General features: G+C 35.9%; 2 protein-coding genes across 17 annotated transcripts in view; both read right to left on the bottom strand.

Moving 5' to 3' along the window:
• Positions 1-5616, bottom strand: part of LOC139960496 (LLGL scribble cell polarity complex component 2-like) — a 70594-nt gene extending 64978 nt beyond the window's left edge. For 7 of the 11 annotated variants that reach the window (XM_071958896.1, XM_071958898.1, XM_071958901.1 and 4 more), the window contains exons 1-2: positions 3417-3573; positions 991-1113 (exon numbers count right to left, since the gene is read on the bottom strand). In XM_071958896.1, coding sequence (XP_071814997.1) covers positions 991-1083 — 93 coding nt within the window. In that variant the 5' untranslated portion in view covers positions 1084-1113; positions 3417-3573. Of the gene's footprint in view, positions 1-990; positions 1114-3416; positions 3575-5332 lie in introns of those variants that run through there. The other 4 variants (XM_071958893.1, XM_071958895.1, XM_071958897.1 and 1 more) reach the window with 2 other exon arrangements.
• A 6776-nt stretch (positions 5617-12392) lies between these two features.
• The window catches only part of LOC139959885 (rab11 family-interacting protein 4-like), a 56476-nt gene continuing 52530 nt past the window's right edge, over positions 12393-16338 (bottom strand). For 5 of the 6 annotated variants that reach the window (XM_071957792.1, XM_071957793.1, XM_071957795.1 and 2 more), the window contains 3 exons: positions 15023-15175; positions 13953-14099; positions 12393-12952 (listed from right to left, as the gene is read on the bottom strand). In XM_071957792.1, the coding sequence (XP_071813893.1) occupies positions 12776-12952; positions 13953-14099; positions 15023-15175 (477 nt within the window). In that variant the 3' untranslated portion in view covers positions 12393-12775. The remainder of the gene's footprint in view (positions 12953-13952; positions 14100-15022; positions 15176-16338) is intronic. The other variant, XM_071957796.1, reaches the window with a different exon arrangement.

The following is a 16338-nucleotide window of genomic DNA, read 5'->3' as shown; positions in this document are numbered from 1 at the left end:
TCGTGTACATCTAAATTATTCACAATCTTGTTTATTAATTCTTCCTGATGATTAATCATGAGTAACATAACCAGCACTAATTTTGTAATCAATAGAGACACCCACGCACATTAGTACCATCATATTTTATTTGCAAACTATTAAATTGAGAATAACCAAACTGAATTCCATCATTAAATGAGTAATGAATTTCAATGTTTAAACTATGGTATAACAAACAAAACAATCAAGGCTAACACAGGTATAAAATTATGTCACACACCGTGAGCAACTCTTTCCACAAAACTGAATGGGCAGAAGTATCGGCAATTCGAATACAATTTTAATATGCTATGGTACAGAAATTTATTGTGATAACTTAATGACACCAGCAAACCGTGGGGGCTTAGTGACTCCTTGCTATGGTTTGTAGGATCATTCTACAGCAAAAACTGCAAACAAGACAATTTTAAAAGTGGCAACCAATACTGACTTTTAAGTGAATGATTAGCAACTTTGGTCCTGCACTCATATGAATCTAACTATCAAGTATAAGGTGTAACATGTACAGTGAAACTTCAACTGGCAACATTACTTATTGAGTGAAACTTATCATGTTTACAGGGCTTTTAAGACATTGACATCTGTCGACCTCAAATGACCTTTGACCTTCACCAACTTCACAAGAACTCTTGCACTCACCAATGGGAATCTACTAACCAGGTATGAACTTCACCCAAGTTTTACTTTTTTGAGTTTTGTTTACACATTTTCAGTGGTACTCTGTTGACTTCAAATGACCTTCGATCTCTAGCAATTTCAATATTAGGGTTCTTGTTAGCAATGAGGTGCATCTACATATAAAGTTCATCTAAGCTTCAGTTTTCAAGTTTTTCGAGGCCTCACACAGACACACATGCACAGCGCCACACACATGCAGACAAGCGCCCCCACCATCGCATGAATGTTTCTCTGCCTCCGGTAAGGTATATATGACATATATATTCTCACCTGATTGAAAGCCCACAATTCCTTCTGTATCTTCAACCTCTCGGCCTTTCCTGCTCCTCCCTTCTTCTTCTTCACTTTCTGCTTGCTAGACATTTCTAACTGTCCCACAAGACCAATTCACACCTTCAAAGAAAAGGAAATGCAAAAGAAACCAATTCAAAATTAACCACCACAGACAGAAACAGTCTTTACAAATTACAAGTAAGAGCACAGTTTATTTATTTTTAAGCTTCAAAGCATAAAGATATCTCTTCTACCGGTCCAAGACAGTAGCCATTCAGTAAATAAATTTCCTCCAATGTAACGATCACCAGCGAGTAGCATACATGTTTTAAGCATTCCAACACAAGGATGCAAGCAAACACACACAGTAATAATACAACACTCATTCAAAATACACTCGCATCAGGGAGCTGATTTACAGCTGGTAACTGATTGATTGCTGTGATTTTCCCTCACCAAACTGAAGTAATGAGCTAACAAATTTGGCTCAATATATTACAAACACTTGGTTATGCGGAACAGAAGAAAAAGGAGTCTATGATTTGTCCAAGAGCTTATCCACTGAATCCATTCTCTTCCTCCCAACCCACCAATTTTAATGACCACAAATGGATGTATAATGTTTAGTTTCAATCTTCTTTAGGAAAAGATGGCCTAATAGTCATCTTCACAATTATATATAGAGACCATGATTAACGAATAGCACTTCCAAACAGCTAAGAAAATCTTGATCCCATTTGGGAGGACTTCTAATCTTGTCTGTGGAATGGGTTTTGTTTTTAGAGGGTTTGGGCTGGATCTATACATTACACTGCATAAACAGGTGGGTTAGAAAACCTGTTTGGGAAACCTACCACACAAATGGAACAGTAAGTTATACTATGTGCATGCAAACTGATATAACATAAACAGGAGTGAAAGAAAATGGATTGCTCAAAGACAGTTCTAATAACTCACTTGCACAAAAAGACATAACACAACCTGAAATAGGAACTTTTATTCACTACTTGGGGAATAACCAGAGATCTAATTAAGCTTGGTTGGCAGAGCTCTGTCCAAATTAAAACAAATTGTGCATGCTGAAACCACAATTGATATTACACAAAAAGAGACATTATCTAGTATTAACACTTTGAGAAAGTCAAATAATGCAAACTTTTATTAAATTCCAATAACACTGTTATTGAAGAAACTCATTTTCACACAAAATATTGTTTTCCAATGGAGGTGCTTTACTTATGTTGATATTTCAACTATACAAATCATGTACATATAGCAAAGAAGATAACTATGTTCCGTACTAAATGTTTCATATTCAAAATAACAACATTCATATAGCTGTGTCATCTGTTGCGTTAAAACATCACATGAACTTTCATCTGCCACACTAAAAAAATTATCTTTTCAATTTTGAATTAGAAAGCTCAATGCTCTATCTAATATGAGAACATAAATCATGAGAACAAATCAGCTGCTAAAACTAGGCAATTAATTCCAACATCATACTGGTCAGTTAACTTCCAAACACGATGGTCCTAACTAAGATCTTTATAAGCTATATCCGTGACTGAGCTAACCTATAAATCTAAGCCCTGGTCACATAATCTCACAGACTATTGGTAGCCTACTGTCCTATTGCAAGTAGATCTAACATTAGACTATATGTCAGTGGTGACAAGAGACATTTGACTAACTTGGATATAAACTAAATCTTGTAGCTTAGTCCACAGTCATTTGCTTAGTTTATAGTTGTATTATTCCAGAATTAGTGACACTTCATGATATATTTTAAACCTTACTAACAATATTAGGCTAACACCTAACTTTTAAAGCAATTTTCTGAAAACAGAGCCAGGATCCATGACACTAGGCTAAGGCCCTAAATAGTCTAAATCAACAGCTCATATTTAATATAAGGCCTAGGCTAAGTTGGATACTCCTATCCCTGACCTAGGAGGCTAGGTCTACATAATTAGAAAAAAATGTTACAATGTTAATGTTAGGCCAAACGTTAGGCAAAGCCTTATACGATAAGATGTTAGTTAGAAAGCTGTCTAAAACATGAGACGTTGCTACAAGAAGTGAGAAAGCTATTCGCGCTCTGGTAGCACTTGCCAAGTTAGGCTAACACTACAGTAACACTAACACAGTAATAAGTGGCTACAACCTACTAATTACACGTAGTACTAGTATACTATACTACACACTGTAGGCTATCACCGTAGTAATAAATAGGCCTAACCAGCAAACAGTATTACAAGTATGGCTACACACTGTACATCATTCACAAACACATTAACACACACTTGGCAACAACACTATTGCATTGACAAACATTTACGTTTTGTGATGAACTAAGACTGAAAGGAAAAGAAAGATGACATCATTATCTTTTGATGTTTAATGTGAATTTTATATATTACCAACGATCTGACGACCCGATGCTTTCAAGCAGTTTATCTATCCAATAATTCCAGGTAAGTTCCCTCTGCAGTACGGGGAGTAAGTAAACCGCACCTTATAAGTAACGGAATATATTTCATATGTACAAACAAGTTGGTTGGTACAGAAAGCAGTGAGTACTTTCCGAGCCGACCTCCTCTGCTTCAGTATCACCGCCCAACCCCTTCTTACGCAAGGATTGGACTATGTATTTGTATGTATTTTAGATCTTCTTGCAAGCAGGAACTCGCGAAGAAGCCTCATTGGCTTATCAAAGCCGCAAGCTGACAGAAGTCAGTCTCTTAGATTCATATTTAACTTCCATGATTATGAATTGTCAATTGTCAACAACTCTGTAACTGGACGACATACATTAATCTTGGAGTGACTCGTACTGGGGACCTTATGATTGGAAGGCACCGGCGTTAACCACTGAGCTAACAGTATGTTAGCTAACTGAGCTAACTGAGCTGACTATGTTGTCAAGTTTGCGTTAAGATGAAGACTTGAAGAGGGAACTATATTCCTAAATTTGGGCATGAAGTATTTAGAAAGAAAACCATTATATTCACAACTGAGAAAATTTTCAAATTTGTCAAATGACTGCATAATTAGTGCTTGGCCTAATGAAGTAAAGGGCCATATTTTTGAGTATAATCCAAAAACGAGACAGATGTTGAAAGCCCATTGGTAAAACCCACAACCCACCTAAACCAGAATTCCTTCTTTTATCACGTTATCTGCCAATAGTTAAACAGTGGAAGAGAAGGAATTTTAATTTGGAAAAATCATTGAAATAAAACATAGAGACACTGCTTTGAACGAATCAATTCTGAGATCGTTATCCAATGCTTTCATACAATCTTGGCACCCGCCCATCCCCATCACCCTCCCATCCCTCACCCAATACATGCCACTTCTTTCAATGAAGCACAAAGTTCAATTCGACGATACAGTAGTTAGTTCCCACATACAGGTTGGCAAATAGCTCAAGATCGTGTTATAGCTGGAGACTGACAAATCCATCATCTGCTCTAGAGCTGAGCAACTCAGAGAAAGAGACGTATATATATACCACTCTCGCTACGTATGAACAGTCGAGTAAAAGCAGTCTGCGGTTTGTACCTGCTGTGCTGAATTGCAACGCCCAGAAATTGGTGTCAGTCTTTCGTTTCCTCTCTATGGCTGTTTCGTCTGTTGAGCATTCGCAAACGACTTTCTACCCAAGAGGAAAGGTACGGTCTTCGAAGTTACAATTGGCCTAAAATAGAAACCCTCTAAATTGCAAGTGTGGGTGTTTTGCACGTTGTCTTGTATGGTCACCAATGATTTATATGAATGGAAAATAGTCGACAGCGCTGGCACTGGCAGCTGTAATATATAGGCCGCCAAAGAATGAACTTATATTATAAATCGGTAGAAATTATTACAAATTAAACCAAATTATTTCCTTACACGAATCTCCCGGTGGGGCAATGCAATATACCTTCTCTCAAATTATGCGTCCTGTGAAAGTTTCCTGCGTGCTTGATTCATTTCTGATCTGATAATAAAAATATGGTTATGTGGTAGAAATGGTCGATGGCTGACGCTACCATAATCGCGTTCACTATGCTTACTGATTCCTTACAAGTTTCATTGGGACTGTGTTGTCCATTGTGTTTTTAACGAAAATTGAAGAATTGTTCTGAATTTAAGTGGCAGTCTCGGGTGCTTGAATTCTGAGAAGGCTACGATTAGTATATGCGTAGCTATAATCGCAAATCCTGAAGGCTATAGCGTAACTAATGATGAGCAACTGTGAACAAATATAAAATTAAAAATTCAATCAGATGAGCTTTCAGATCTAATTATCTACAGGAATTTGAAGAATTAAACGTTCCCAAAAATATGTTACCTTATATTACGGCGAACGTTCCTCTTTTGTTCTGCAGTAAAGTCGACGAGTATCGAAAAATATAATAATTTACAATATATCCAAGAGAACGCGTTGTGCTATATCTGACCTTCCATTCGGAACGTGTTGACGAAGTAGCATGCCTTATTACTAGCCTATATTATACTTTTGAGTAGGTATCAAAGATCAACATGTAATCTGAAGTAATATAATGCGACATGCTAGACTCGTCTGTTCAAATCTAACGAATCGTTAATTTAATTGGATAACACACCAGTGCTGCTTGAATAATAACCACACTGTTTACCTCTAGCTCTCTAAGACATTATTAAAAACATGACGTCAGGAGTGGACTGTTCCAGTATTTCAAAGGGAACCATAAAATGATTTTGAAATAGCTCAGTAGTACACGGTCCTGCATAGACCAGCAAAGTATCTATTATGTATATATTTTTAATATCATACAGGTTGAATCTGGTAATGCGAACTATTTGGAACCAAAAAACCCAGAATATATTAAGATCTATATTTTGATGAAACTACGGTAACACGCGAACACGAGTTCTCGTGAGTCACTGCGTGGAGGACACAATAACCTTTGTACTTCATTCAAAAGAAACATCGACTGTTTGGGCTACGTACGCGGCGATATCTTACAAACCGTCAAATCTTACAAACGGTCAAATAAAGTAAATAGAGATGGGTTAATGAAAACAACCAATTGCATTCCTCTCCAATTGGGCTGTTTATACATAAGGCAACAATTACTTGTTGTTAGCGGGGTTTAAGCTCGTCAGAGTTATGCCTCCCCCCCCCCCCTTTTCCTCCCCATGATGTACCAAACTTGCAAGAACTTTTCAAAAGTGTTTTGTTTATGGTGGTCTGTCCTATTTAGTTATCAGACATTTAGAGAGCCAAATTGAGGTAGATATGCCTTGTTTATGTGCAAACAGACCATGAAGATGTTGATGATATAATAAATGAACTAGCTTGTGGTAATTGGTTGGTCATTTTCATATATGCGATAAATGCTGAAGCAGAGAATCTAGGGGATTTTCTTAATATGTCATACATCACTTCATCTTTAAAGAAATGATTAGTCAGTGAACACTAGCGATGTACCCAATTACTTATCTCATGATGCTACTCCAGGCAACGCCCTGCGAGAATGTCAGCTCTATACAGATCTCAAAATATGAAATCATACGCTAATTTTGTGGAACTGTAAAGTGACGGGGACAGTGAACCACAGGTGCCCATTCATCATAATGTGATCAGATAGCTATCAACATGGTAGAGTATGTGAGAGTGCAGTAGTTATATGGGAACAGGTAAGTGATACTGAAGTCAATTTTCCAAACCCTGACAATTCGATCATCATTTCCAAAGACACCTGTGTTGAGTAGTGATGGTACATTAAACATTTTATACCTTTAGTATGTTTCATGAAGGTGTTTTAGCTATGTAAACCCCATCTTTTATGCCAACTTATATTGACCCCGTAAGTCATCATGCCATCCCATGGCATTGTCTTTCCAGGTATGTCATTTTGCAGTCTCACAGCATTATGTCCTTTCATCGCAATTGTTATTTCATGGCACTATGTCCTTCCACAGCATTTTGTCATTGTAAGCCATGACTTTTCACATCATTACATCTTTCTCATCATTTTGTAGCTGAGTCATGACATTTCACATCATTACGTCCTTTCACTTTATTTGTCGCTGTAATTCATGACATTTCACATCATTACGTCTTTTCACTTTATTTGTCCCTGTAATTCATGACATTTCACATCGTTACGTCCTTTCACAGCATTTTGCCATCGTAAGTCATATTGTTTCACATCGTTATGTCCTTAAACAGCATTTTGTCTTCGTAAGTCATATAGTTTTACAGCACTATGTCCTTTCAAAGCATATTGTTGTCGCAAGTCATTATATAGTTTCACAGCACTACGTCCTTTCACAGCATTAATTATGCTGTCTCAAGGCATGCTCTATATATGTCATGCTTCTTTAACCAATCCATTTTCAAAAAGACTATAAAGATGAACATAAAACATCACGTAAGTGTTTTCATTTGTATTGTCACTGTCCATGCTAGAACGAAGTATTCTTTGAAAAAGATATAATTTGAAACATGTCTAAAAAATTGTAACTTAAAACAAGCCCCTCCCCCCCCCCTCCCCTCCAAAAAAAAATCCATAATTAGCTGAATCTACTTTCCAGGCAACTGCAATGGAATTTATTTTCAAGATTCAAATAAAGATACATAGGATACCAAAATCTCCCCTGAAAAACATACCCATCCCCTTCCCTACATTTCCCTTGCCCACCCCCTTCACACACCCTTTCCTCTGGCAAAGTAACTTCAATAACACTGGTGATAATTCAGAGAAAATGACAGATTATGTTGAGACATGGAAAAAGAGAAAATTGAAGAGTTAAGCACTAAAACCACCAAAAGAACTGGTTTTCCAGAATGTTACAGGAAACAAACAGGACAAGGAAAAGAAATATTGAAATTTGTAAGTCCCAGTATGGAAATAAAGAAACTTGTTGTTGCGATATGTACTGCATAGCTAAATCATATGCAGGTTTTGAGATTCATAAACCGTGAATATAGCAATGAAATTGCATCATATATGGTTTATACTGATGTTACCAATATTCAATACAAAGATATGCTAACAAGATGTCTATATCTAAATACTCTTTTTGTTTAATTAATATTAATCACTTTTGAACAGCTATAAAATATGGAAGATTTTCCCCCCTCTTGCACAGTCTTTCTCTGAAAGTAAGGTATGTAGGATCCACATCCTGGCACGGCCTAACCATGCTCGATAAAAACTTCCGGAGCTTAGGATATTATGTGTATGGTTAACATTAGCTAAGTATGGATATCAAGTGTCCATTAATTCCACTGTAGATAATGATACTGGCTGCACAATACAGTGACTGCACAATTCTCATTTAATTTAAGCTATAGCTGATGTTGTAATTAATACAGGCAAAAATATATATTACATTGATTTATGACAGTCTATAAATATTGACATTAAAAAAAGAGTTATTAACTTCTCCTCCACGTATGAACCTGCCCAATATACTCACTGCAGTAATTACGCATGTTACAGTCATAGCACACAATTGGTAGAAAACGAAAAGAAAAATCCCCCTTTCAATCATGTCCAACAAACTCGAAATTCAATCACTGTATATATCAGGTGGTGACGTTAATGGTAAAATGAACGGATAATCCTTAAAATAATAACAATGCCCTGCTTGAGACTCGACTTCTATGTTTGCATGAAACCGGTACAGGGAAACTTCATAAAATGTGATAGAAGACACACTTTTTAAGAAAAGTCACCGAAGAAATAATTAGGAGACCAGAATATGATCTATATCTGACAAGGTATCTCATGCTAAACTGTGATCTGGCACAAATTTGTGATCTGAGCCCTATCTACGCCCTATTCCCCCCACATATGGGAGGTAGGGTGGGGGAGGGGGCTGATGGGCATTGGCCTAATCATCCACCCATCCCCCTGTCTGGGGTCCTGTATAAATTTGTCTTTCAAAAACAAAATAGATGTGAGGTTTAATAATGGAATCTCAAGTTTTAATTCAGAAATAGCTTTTGATTTGTTGTCTAATTTCATAAGGAATACCTCACTATTAAGTTGATAATTTGGTTGGTTGGTTTAAAAGTATAGGAATTTCAAAATATGGCTTTAGATTGTTAAGAAATAACTATAAAATGACTAAAAAGATCTTGACGTGTGAAAGTTTTTTTTTTTAAGTCGAACAAAGCCAGCACCAATAATTTTCTTGAATATCAAAACCATACTCGAACCATGTTAAACACGATATAATTATGTTGTAAAATGAACATAATTCAAAATTATAAATTCTTGCAAAGAATATCCCTTTTTGGTAATCTAAGACATCATTAACAAGACAATATTATGAATAACATGAATGAATAGATTTAGAAGAGGAAGTTGAAACATAAAGTTTCTTAGTGAAAGAGAGAGAAAAAGTCTTTTATATACCTTGATACTCAATACACAAAGAAGGTTTTTCCAAACTGCATTTGCATTTGGCTGTTACTTTGCATAATACTACAGATAGCAATATTCAGATGTTAACTCAGGAGTTGATAGCCAGGTTTAAGAATTGAAGGGGGTGGGGGGGATTGCCTGGGTTTGCTGATAAAGAATACCATGAAGGGGAATCTGGGTGTCACTCCCCAGGGGACAAAAAAAACAAATCAAATTTAGACATGAAAGGGTATATTCCGAGGCTTATTTATGCTTATAAATAACACTAATGAACTGGAATGAACTGGCATTGGATGTTGTGCAAATTTACCATCATGTCTAATTGTAACTTTAAACCCAAATCAAAACCAATGTCTGCTTGCAAATGCTCCCTTAATATATGCAGTCACTTATACATATTCATGAACCAGGTTATAAGGTACCCTTTGTCTTCTAGAATAAGTACCACAGCTTGTGGGTACACAAAGAATATATAGTACATCTCTGGGTAAACATGATATTAGAATCCTGCAATTTACTCACAGACTGACATCACATCAGGGTACTGTTACAGGTAGACAACTCTAAAATATATAAATAAATAATATATATACTATTTTATTCTCTTTTTAAAAATCCTAACCCTAATAACTCCTTTATAAAATAGTTTTTCATATTTGGAGCACAACTTTTAATACCTGGAAACAAACTCACATGTTTTCTTTTTTCCTCTTTACAATAAGAATCACTTTTTTTTGGGTTAAATCTGTTACTTTTTTGTCTGTTCACCTTCATTTGTTACAGAACTGGACAGTGAAATTTAACTGCAAACAAAAGCTACATATATAATCTCAGGTGATGAGGTTGTACTGGTACAATTGTCCAAATTTATGAAACACTTTATTTGGCTAGATTCTGCACAATTCACTTCTGCATATGTTTTTTCTTATTTCCCCCTCCCCCCCCGCCCCCTTCGCTTTTGTTCTCTTAGCAGACTTACTATCAACTTTAAGAAACATCTTATCTACTGTGACACACAAAACACACAAAATAAAACCACACACTAATTTATAACCTGTAGGCACTTTTTCTTCCCTCAACTCTTGAAAAACGGTTATCTCTAAATTTTTCTTCACTTATTTACAATATTGTTTTGTTGAAAAATTTAATTTCTACTATTATTAGCCATGCAAGATATGGCAATACAAAATAAACTAACATTTATTTTATCATCTATTTACAGTAAAATAGTTGTTTTTTATGCAGAAAGTATGGAATTATATACAATTTTTGTTTTCAAATATCAAATGGTTTGGACAGAGGTAATAATCAGTTTATTTTTTTTATTTGAATACAATATTTGATGAGAACAAAACTTAAACAATGTCACAACATGATTTAGTTGTGACCGTGTCTACACATCCAAACCTTATCAACAACTGTTAAACATTTGTTAAACAAATCTTAAAACAAGGTTATGTACTTACCACAAACTCCATACATCAATTTCCAATGTTACTAACAATTCTACCATATCAAACAACTGCTGATAAAGTTTTCAGCCAGTTCCTTTATTTTACTTAGCAATCTACCTAGCAATTTACCTAGCAATACTTATCAATCACTTAGCAATCATGTCCAAACTTTTGTGTCATGGAAAAATTGAAAATAATCATAACCCCTTCACCAGATGTCAACAACAGTCCATCGTAACTTCCATGAGACCAAGCATCCACCTTGCCTTATCGACTCACCCGGGCACCCTCTCCGCAAAACTAACCGAGATTGTTTTTTTTTAATTCAAATTTACCAGCCTATTCCTCTTGAGGAGATTTGATTTTTCCCTCCAATTATGGATTTACCCCTTTCTACCTTTCCATACTACCATATTGATAATTGGAGGTATGTAATGCTTCCCTGTTTCCTGTTCTGATTTGTGAAGACCCTCTGAATATATTGCAAGACCCAAGTGGTCTTGTCGTTTGTCTTACTAGACACTAGACAATCACAGAGAATGAGTCTACATATTGGTACTTCCAGAACAACTTTGTATTCCCTTCAACTTAATGGCATCATCACACCCATAACCCACATATCCCCCCCCCCCTCTCCATCCCCTTATTGAAGACTAGTCAAACTGAAGCACTTTTCTATCAATATTATATATCTTATGTTTCTGACAATGTTATGACTATTAAAAAAAAACACCAAGGAAACTATCATTACTTGTCATTTCATAACCCATTACAATATTGTCCTGTAAAAAACAAATGAACTTTAAGATATGTTTATCACTTTTAACTATGTAAAACTGACTTTTCAGAGGAAGAGAATACCCCTTAAGGTGTAATTTGTCAGACTGTCAATTTAACAGACTGTCACAATGTATAGAGTATTGTAAGTTCTCTTGGGGGAGGGGGGGGGGAGAGGTAACAGTGGATTGACTGACAAACATATTCAATAAGAATACATTTCACGTTACATACCCTGCTCGAGAAATTTCCTGAAGTTGGAAATAGGAATGTCATATTTCAAATTTGGTTCAGTAGGTGTTTGATCAAGATACTCCTTTCACTCTTAAAGGGACAGGATAACTTATAATTACAAAGCCTTTGAAAGTCTTTACACTATTTACTTTACATTCAACCTTCCAAGTAAGAACCAAGTGCCTAGTTTACAAACAGCATGTAAACAAGTATCTTTTATTTTACTTTTTTTATTTGTAACCATTTCTTGACCAACTTATACTGTATTTCTGAATACATTTTCTGTTATCATTTTTTGTCTCTATTTTTTTTTGTATTTTCTCTTTTGTTTATATCTCCAACTGTTTATAACTTGAAAATGGAACTTTCTTGTAATGACTGCAGGCCTTGAGGTGGGGAGATATACTTTCAACGATGCACAGTGCATATTGGAATAAAACACTCATGTTTACGCACAAAGTGATCTGATATTAAAAATTAAAAATTGAAATTTAAAACCCATTATTCTTTCACTACTTCTAGTAGTCTTGCTACATCATAAAACTTACCATTTAATTAAAAATAATCAAAACAAACACTTTCAAGTATCTGTAGGTAAGTTAAAAGTCAATTTTTCATATAATATGGGTGGGACATTAATGGTTAAACAATAGCTTCACCTTGAAAAATTAAACATTGCTCATATGGCAAAATAAAAACAGGTTCAAGCAAGACTTGGCACTTTATTCTAATAATGTATTAAAAATTATGGTTAAAAAACCCCCATTTATAGTGCCCTGCCTATGCAATGCTTCATTCGTTATTACTGCCACTGACTATTTCTACAAATTTTTGTTTGGCATTGTTGAAAGATTTGGAATGTTTGGTAAAATGTTTTTAAAACGATGAATACACGCTCTCCCTGTGTTAACAGCTCTTCATGCTGGATTCTGATGAAATACTGCCCTCTCTCACATCCCTCCTCAAAGGTGGTTCTATTTCCAGAAGGCTGGGATGTTTCTCAATCACCTTTTCGAGGATTTTGCCGACATAGTTCTTTAATTCTCTCGTTATCTTCTTCTCTTCGGCTAAGGCCTGCATAATCTGAATAAAGCATAATAAAACAAATAAAGATATTTTAATTGGTTTAACAGTATTGCTGACAATATGCTAGAATGTCTAATAATGGTCACATTTGCGTCTGCTCCTTTCTTGATACAGTACTGTAGCGTGCCAAGTGGGGGGGGGGTCTAAAAGAAAACTGATCGCTAAATGCAATACCTCCAGAAGCCAAAAAACCAACAAGACCATTCTTAAAAGTACTTCCCCACACAAAGATATTTTATTGAAAACTGAACATTCCTCATTGTTTGGGTATCAAATTTGAATTTCATAGCATCTCGGAAAAAGTATTCTTGAAATGGTTTGGGATTTTTTTTATACCCACTCTTAACTTAGCCATCTAAAAGCAATTGTTCACCTTTCATAAGTCTTTCTTCTGGTTAACAAAACACTTGCCGCAGGTCTCGGGGACATAAAACATCATTAAAGCTCTCTTAAAGCAAAGTTGATGAAGACATCAGCTATTTGGTTTATACAATTTTTGTGTTATAAACTTGTTGTAAGCAGGCAGGAACGTTGTCCAATTGACATACATCACAGCCTTCTGCTTGCATGTGATTCACTCGGACTACAAATTCAACATTTTCAGCCACAGCAACCTCCCAATGAACCCTAACGAATATTACATTTCTTTACCTGATTCGTATTCAATTTTGGGCATAAGAATAAAATTCTTTCGTTAACCCAGCTAAATTAATAGATTAAGAAGAGCAATGACAAGAAAAGACAATATGGGAGTCTTCTCATCATATACTTAGAACCACTGTCACCTACCATTTCAATGTTTTGTTGAAAAATCATGATTACAAGAAATTTTCTCTTCAAGGGAGAAAGCTCTTTTTCAAACTGAAAAGAGCATTTTTTAAGTTACTTTTCTTCAAAACAACAATATGTTAATAACAATTACTCTGAAAGAAATAAATACAACCAAATATTTTTCTTCCGAATTTTCGTAACAAGACAACTTGTGCTTCGTCCTTACCTCGTCTTTGGAAGAGCTTTCCATTTCAGATGCAAAAGATTCTGTCCTGGTCACACCTTTGTGTAGTAACGATCTCCCCATCTTCACACTACTGTTGAGAAGTTGGACGTTCAATTCATCGTTCGTGTCCTTAAGCTGTTGATTTTCCTGAAGCAGAGAGGAAAAGTGTTTAATAAGATGACGAAGACCACGACAGCAGAAGACATTGATAGTAATATTTAAAGAAGTACTCAGAGTAAATTCCCCGATAGTGCAGTGATGCTACTAAATTCAAGGGGGTAGGAAGCTTCCAAAAAGTGCGGTGGGGGGGGCACAACATCAGAGGGGCACTTTCTCATTCCACAATCACCACTTGTTATGCTATAAACCAATACACACCTGCCATATCACTTAAATATATAGGATGTGTTAGTATGCTATCAATACTATTTATTGAGATTGTTATTGTTAACTGTGCTACAAAAAGATATTGGATGCCATTTTAGAAATAGCATGTACAAACTAAAAATAATTAATTACAATAAAATATTAAAGTTAACAAAGGCTTAAGATATCCAAAAGACAGTTCTACATCAAAGGGGCACATTTTATTTTCCAGTAGGGCACCTTTGCTATTTTGGAAAAAAGGGGGGGGTCACATGCTCCCAGTGTCCCGGGCTCCTACCCCCTGCTACTAATGCAAGTATATACTAAATCTGTGCAGACCATCTTGCATTCTGACAAGAGGTGATGAAGACTATGTGCTCTTAGAATTTATTTTTTATTGTGGGGGAGGGAGAGTCAGGAGAGGGATTGACGTTTTTTACTTAACATTGTGAAGGAGATAAGTAACAAAGAAATTACTTCCTCCCCCTGTTTTATGAATAAGTAGAGATTTATTCAACATCAAAAGACCAAGAGCATAGGCCAGTTCCTCATTAATTTATTCAACCTCACAGAGGTTCAAAATGTTGTGATTTCCAAACTTCCAAACTTGACTGATATTCTCACACCTCCTGTGGTTCCTACAGACTCCACTAGCCCCCCCCCCCCCACACATCCCTGCCCGGGAGCCTTAACGATTATCTCACTCTGCGTAACTGGTGGACCTCTTGCTTCATTTCTGTGAATCTACTCGGTAAGTCTGCTATGCTCGGACTCCTCATCAGTGCGTCCTTCATCTCCATCTCGGTTTGGTGGTTTGCCTGAAGTGTTTCTAACTTTCTGGATAAATTATCTATCATCTGTAAACATTAATAATATAGGATGTTAAGTGTAATAGAGTGTAAAAAAAGGCTTAACCTTTTATTTTCATTCATTTTCTTTTTTGTTGAGGGAGCTAGAACAGGTAACCACAGGTATATAACTCCTATGCGCCAGCAACAAAGATACACACAGGAGTCCTTTGGTTTATAGCGACCTGATTTTAGTACTTCTTTGCTAGCAATGGTTTGCCATTCAGAAAACATTGCGACAGCTATCAATGAACAACATGTGCTAGGCCAAGCGGTCTTCTCACAAGCCTTTACAACATTTAACACAATATGGTAACTTGTCACACCTATACACCCAAGTGTGCAAAATTCAAACAGCAGCTCCTGGGGCACCACAGTGCACCACATCTCTGCGGCCAACACCTGCGCACGCAACTATATTTACAAGTTGCCTTGCAGGTCCCCCTTTTATTTATACACCTGAGTGTCGGGTTGCTATACAGATGAAATGTCTTGCCCAAAGAAACAATGTTAATGATCTGGCCAGGATTCAAATCAGCAATCCTCATAGCTCAAGCCCATCGCCTTAGCCATTTGACCACAACATTCTCACACATCGTGAAACAAATGATGGATAAAAATAACATCCAAAATTTGTTCATTATTACCCAGAAATAGGAAGCAGATTTGAAGAGAATTGTGACTTTAACTTTTTATAACTACAAACCAATCCACAACAGAAAGGCAACAGAGAAATCATGACAATTTTTGTTCATTAACAAATTTCTATTAAAAGCCCAAATTTCCTTTTTCAGGTTCATCGGAACTGATCTTATCATCAATCTCAGGGAAGGGATTTAGAATATATCTTATATCAAGAATATTGTTAATACAGTTAGTTGGCTTGTGGTGACATTTCATTTGCATAATTTGTTTGATTAAAAAAGTGAGCCACCAGAACAGATTACAAGAAGTAAAACTTTCCTATTTATTAACTTGACTTTGGGTAATATAATTTTTAAATTATTTAACTACTGTCGCTTTCAACCCACTCTGAGGTAATCTGTGATATAATTCAAAGTCTATTTTCCATAAAAGATACCAAGCGATGGACTTTATTCGGCAGGAGGTACTTCATTTTCACAATTTAAACCTCTTAAAGGATCAGAAAAATTAAGAATTTTTAAGATAAC

This window comes from Apostichopus japonicus, chromosome 19 (genome assembly GCF_037975245.1).
Source record: "Apostichopus japonicus isolate 1M-3 chromosome 19, ASM3797524v1, whole genome shotgun sequence".
In the NCBI taxonomy this organism is placed as follows: domain Eukaryota; kingdom Metazoa; phylum Echinodermata; class Holothuroidea; order Aspidochirotida; family Stichopodidae; genus Apostichopus; species Apostichopus japonicus.
The sequence above is the reverse complement of the archived record's forward strand: the minus strand, read 5'-3'. Positions and strand labels throughout refer to the sequence as shown.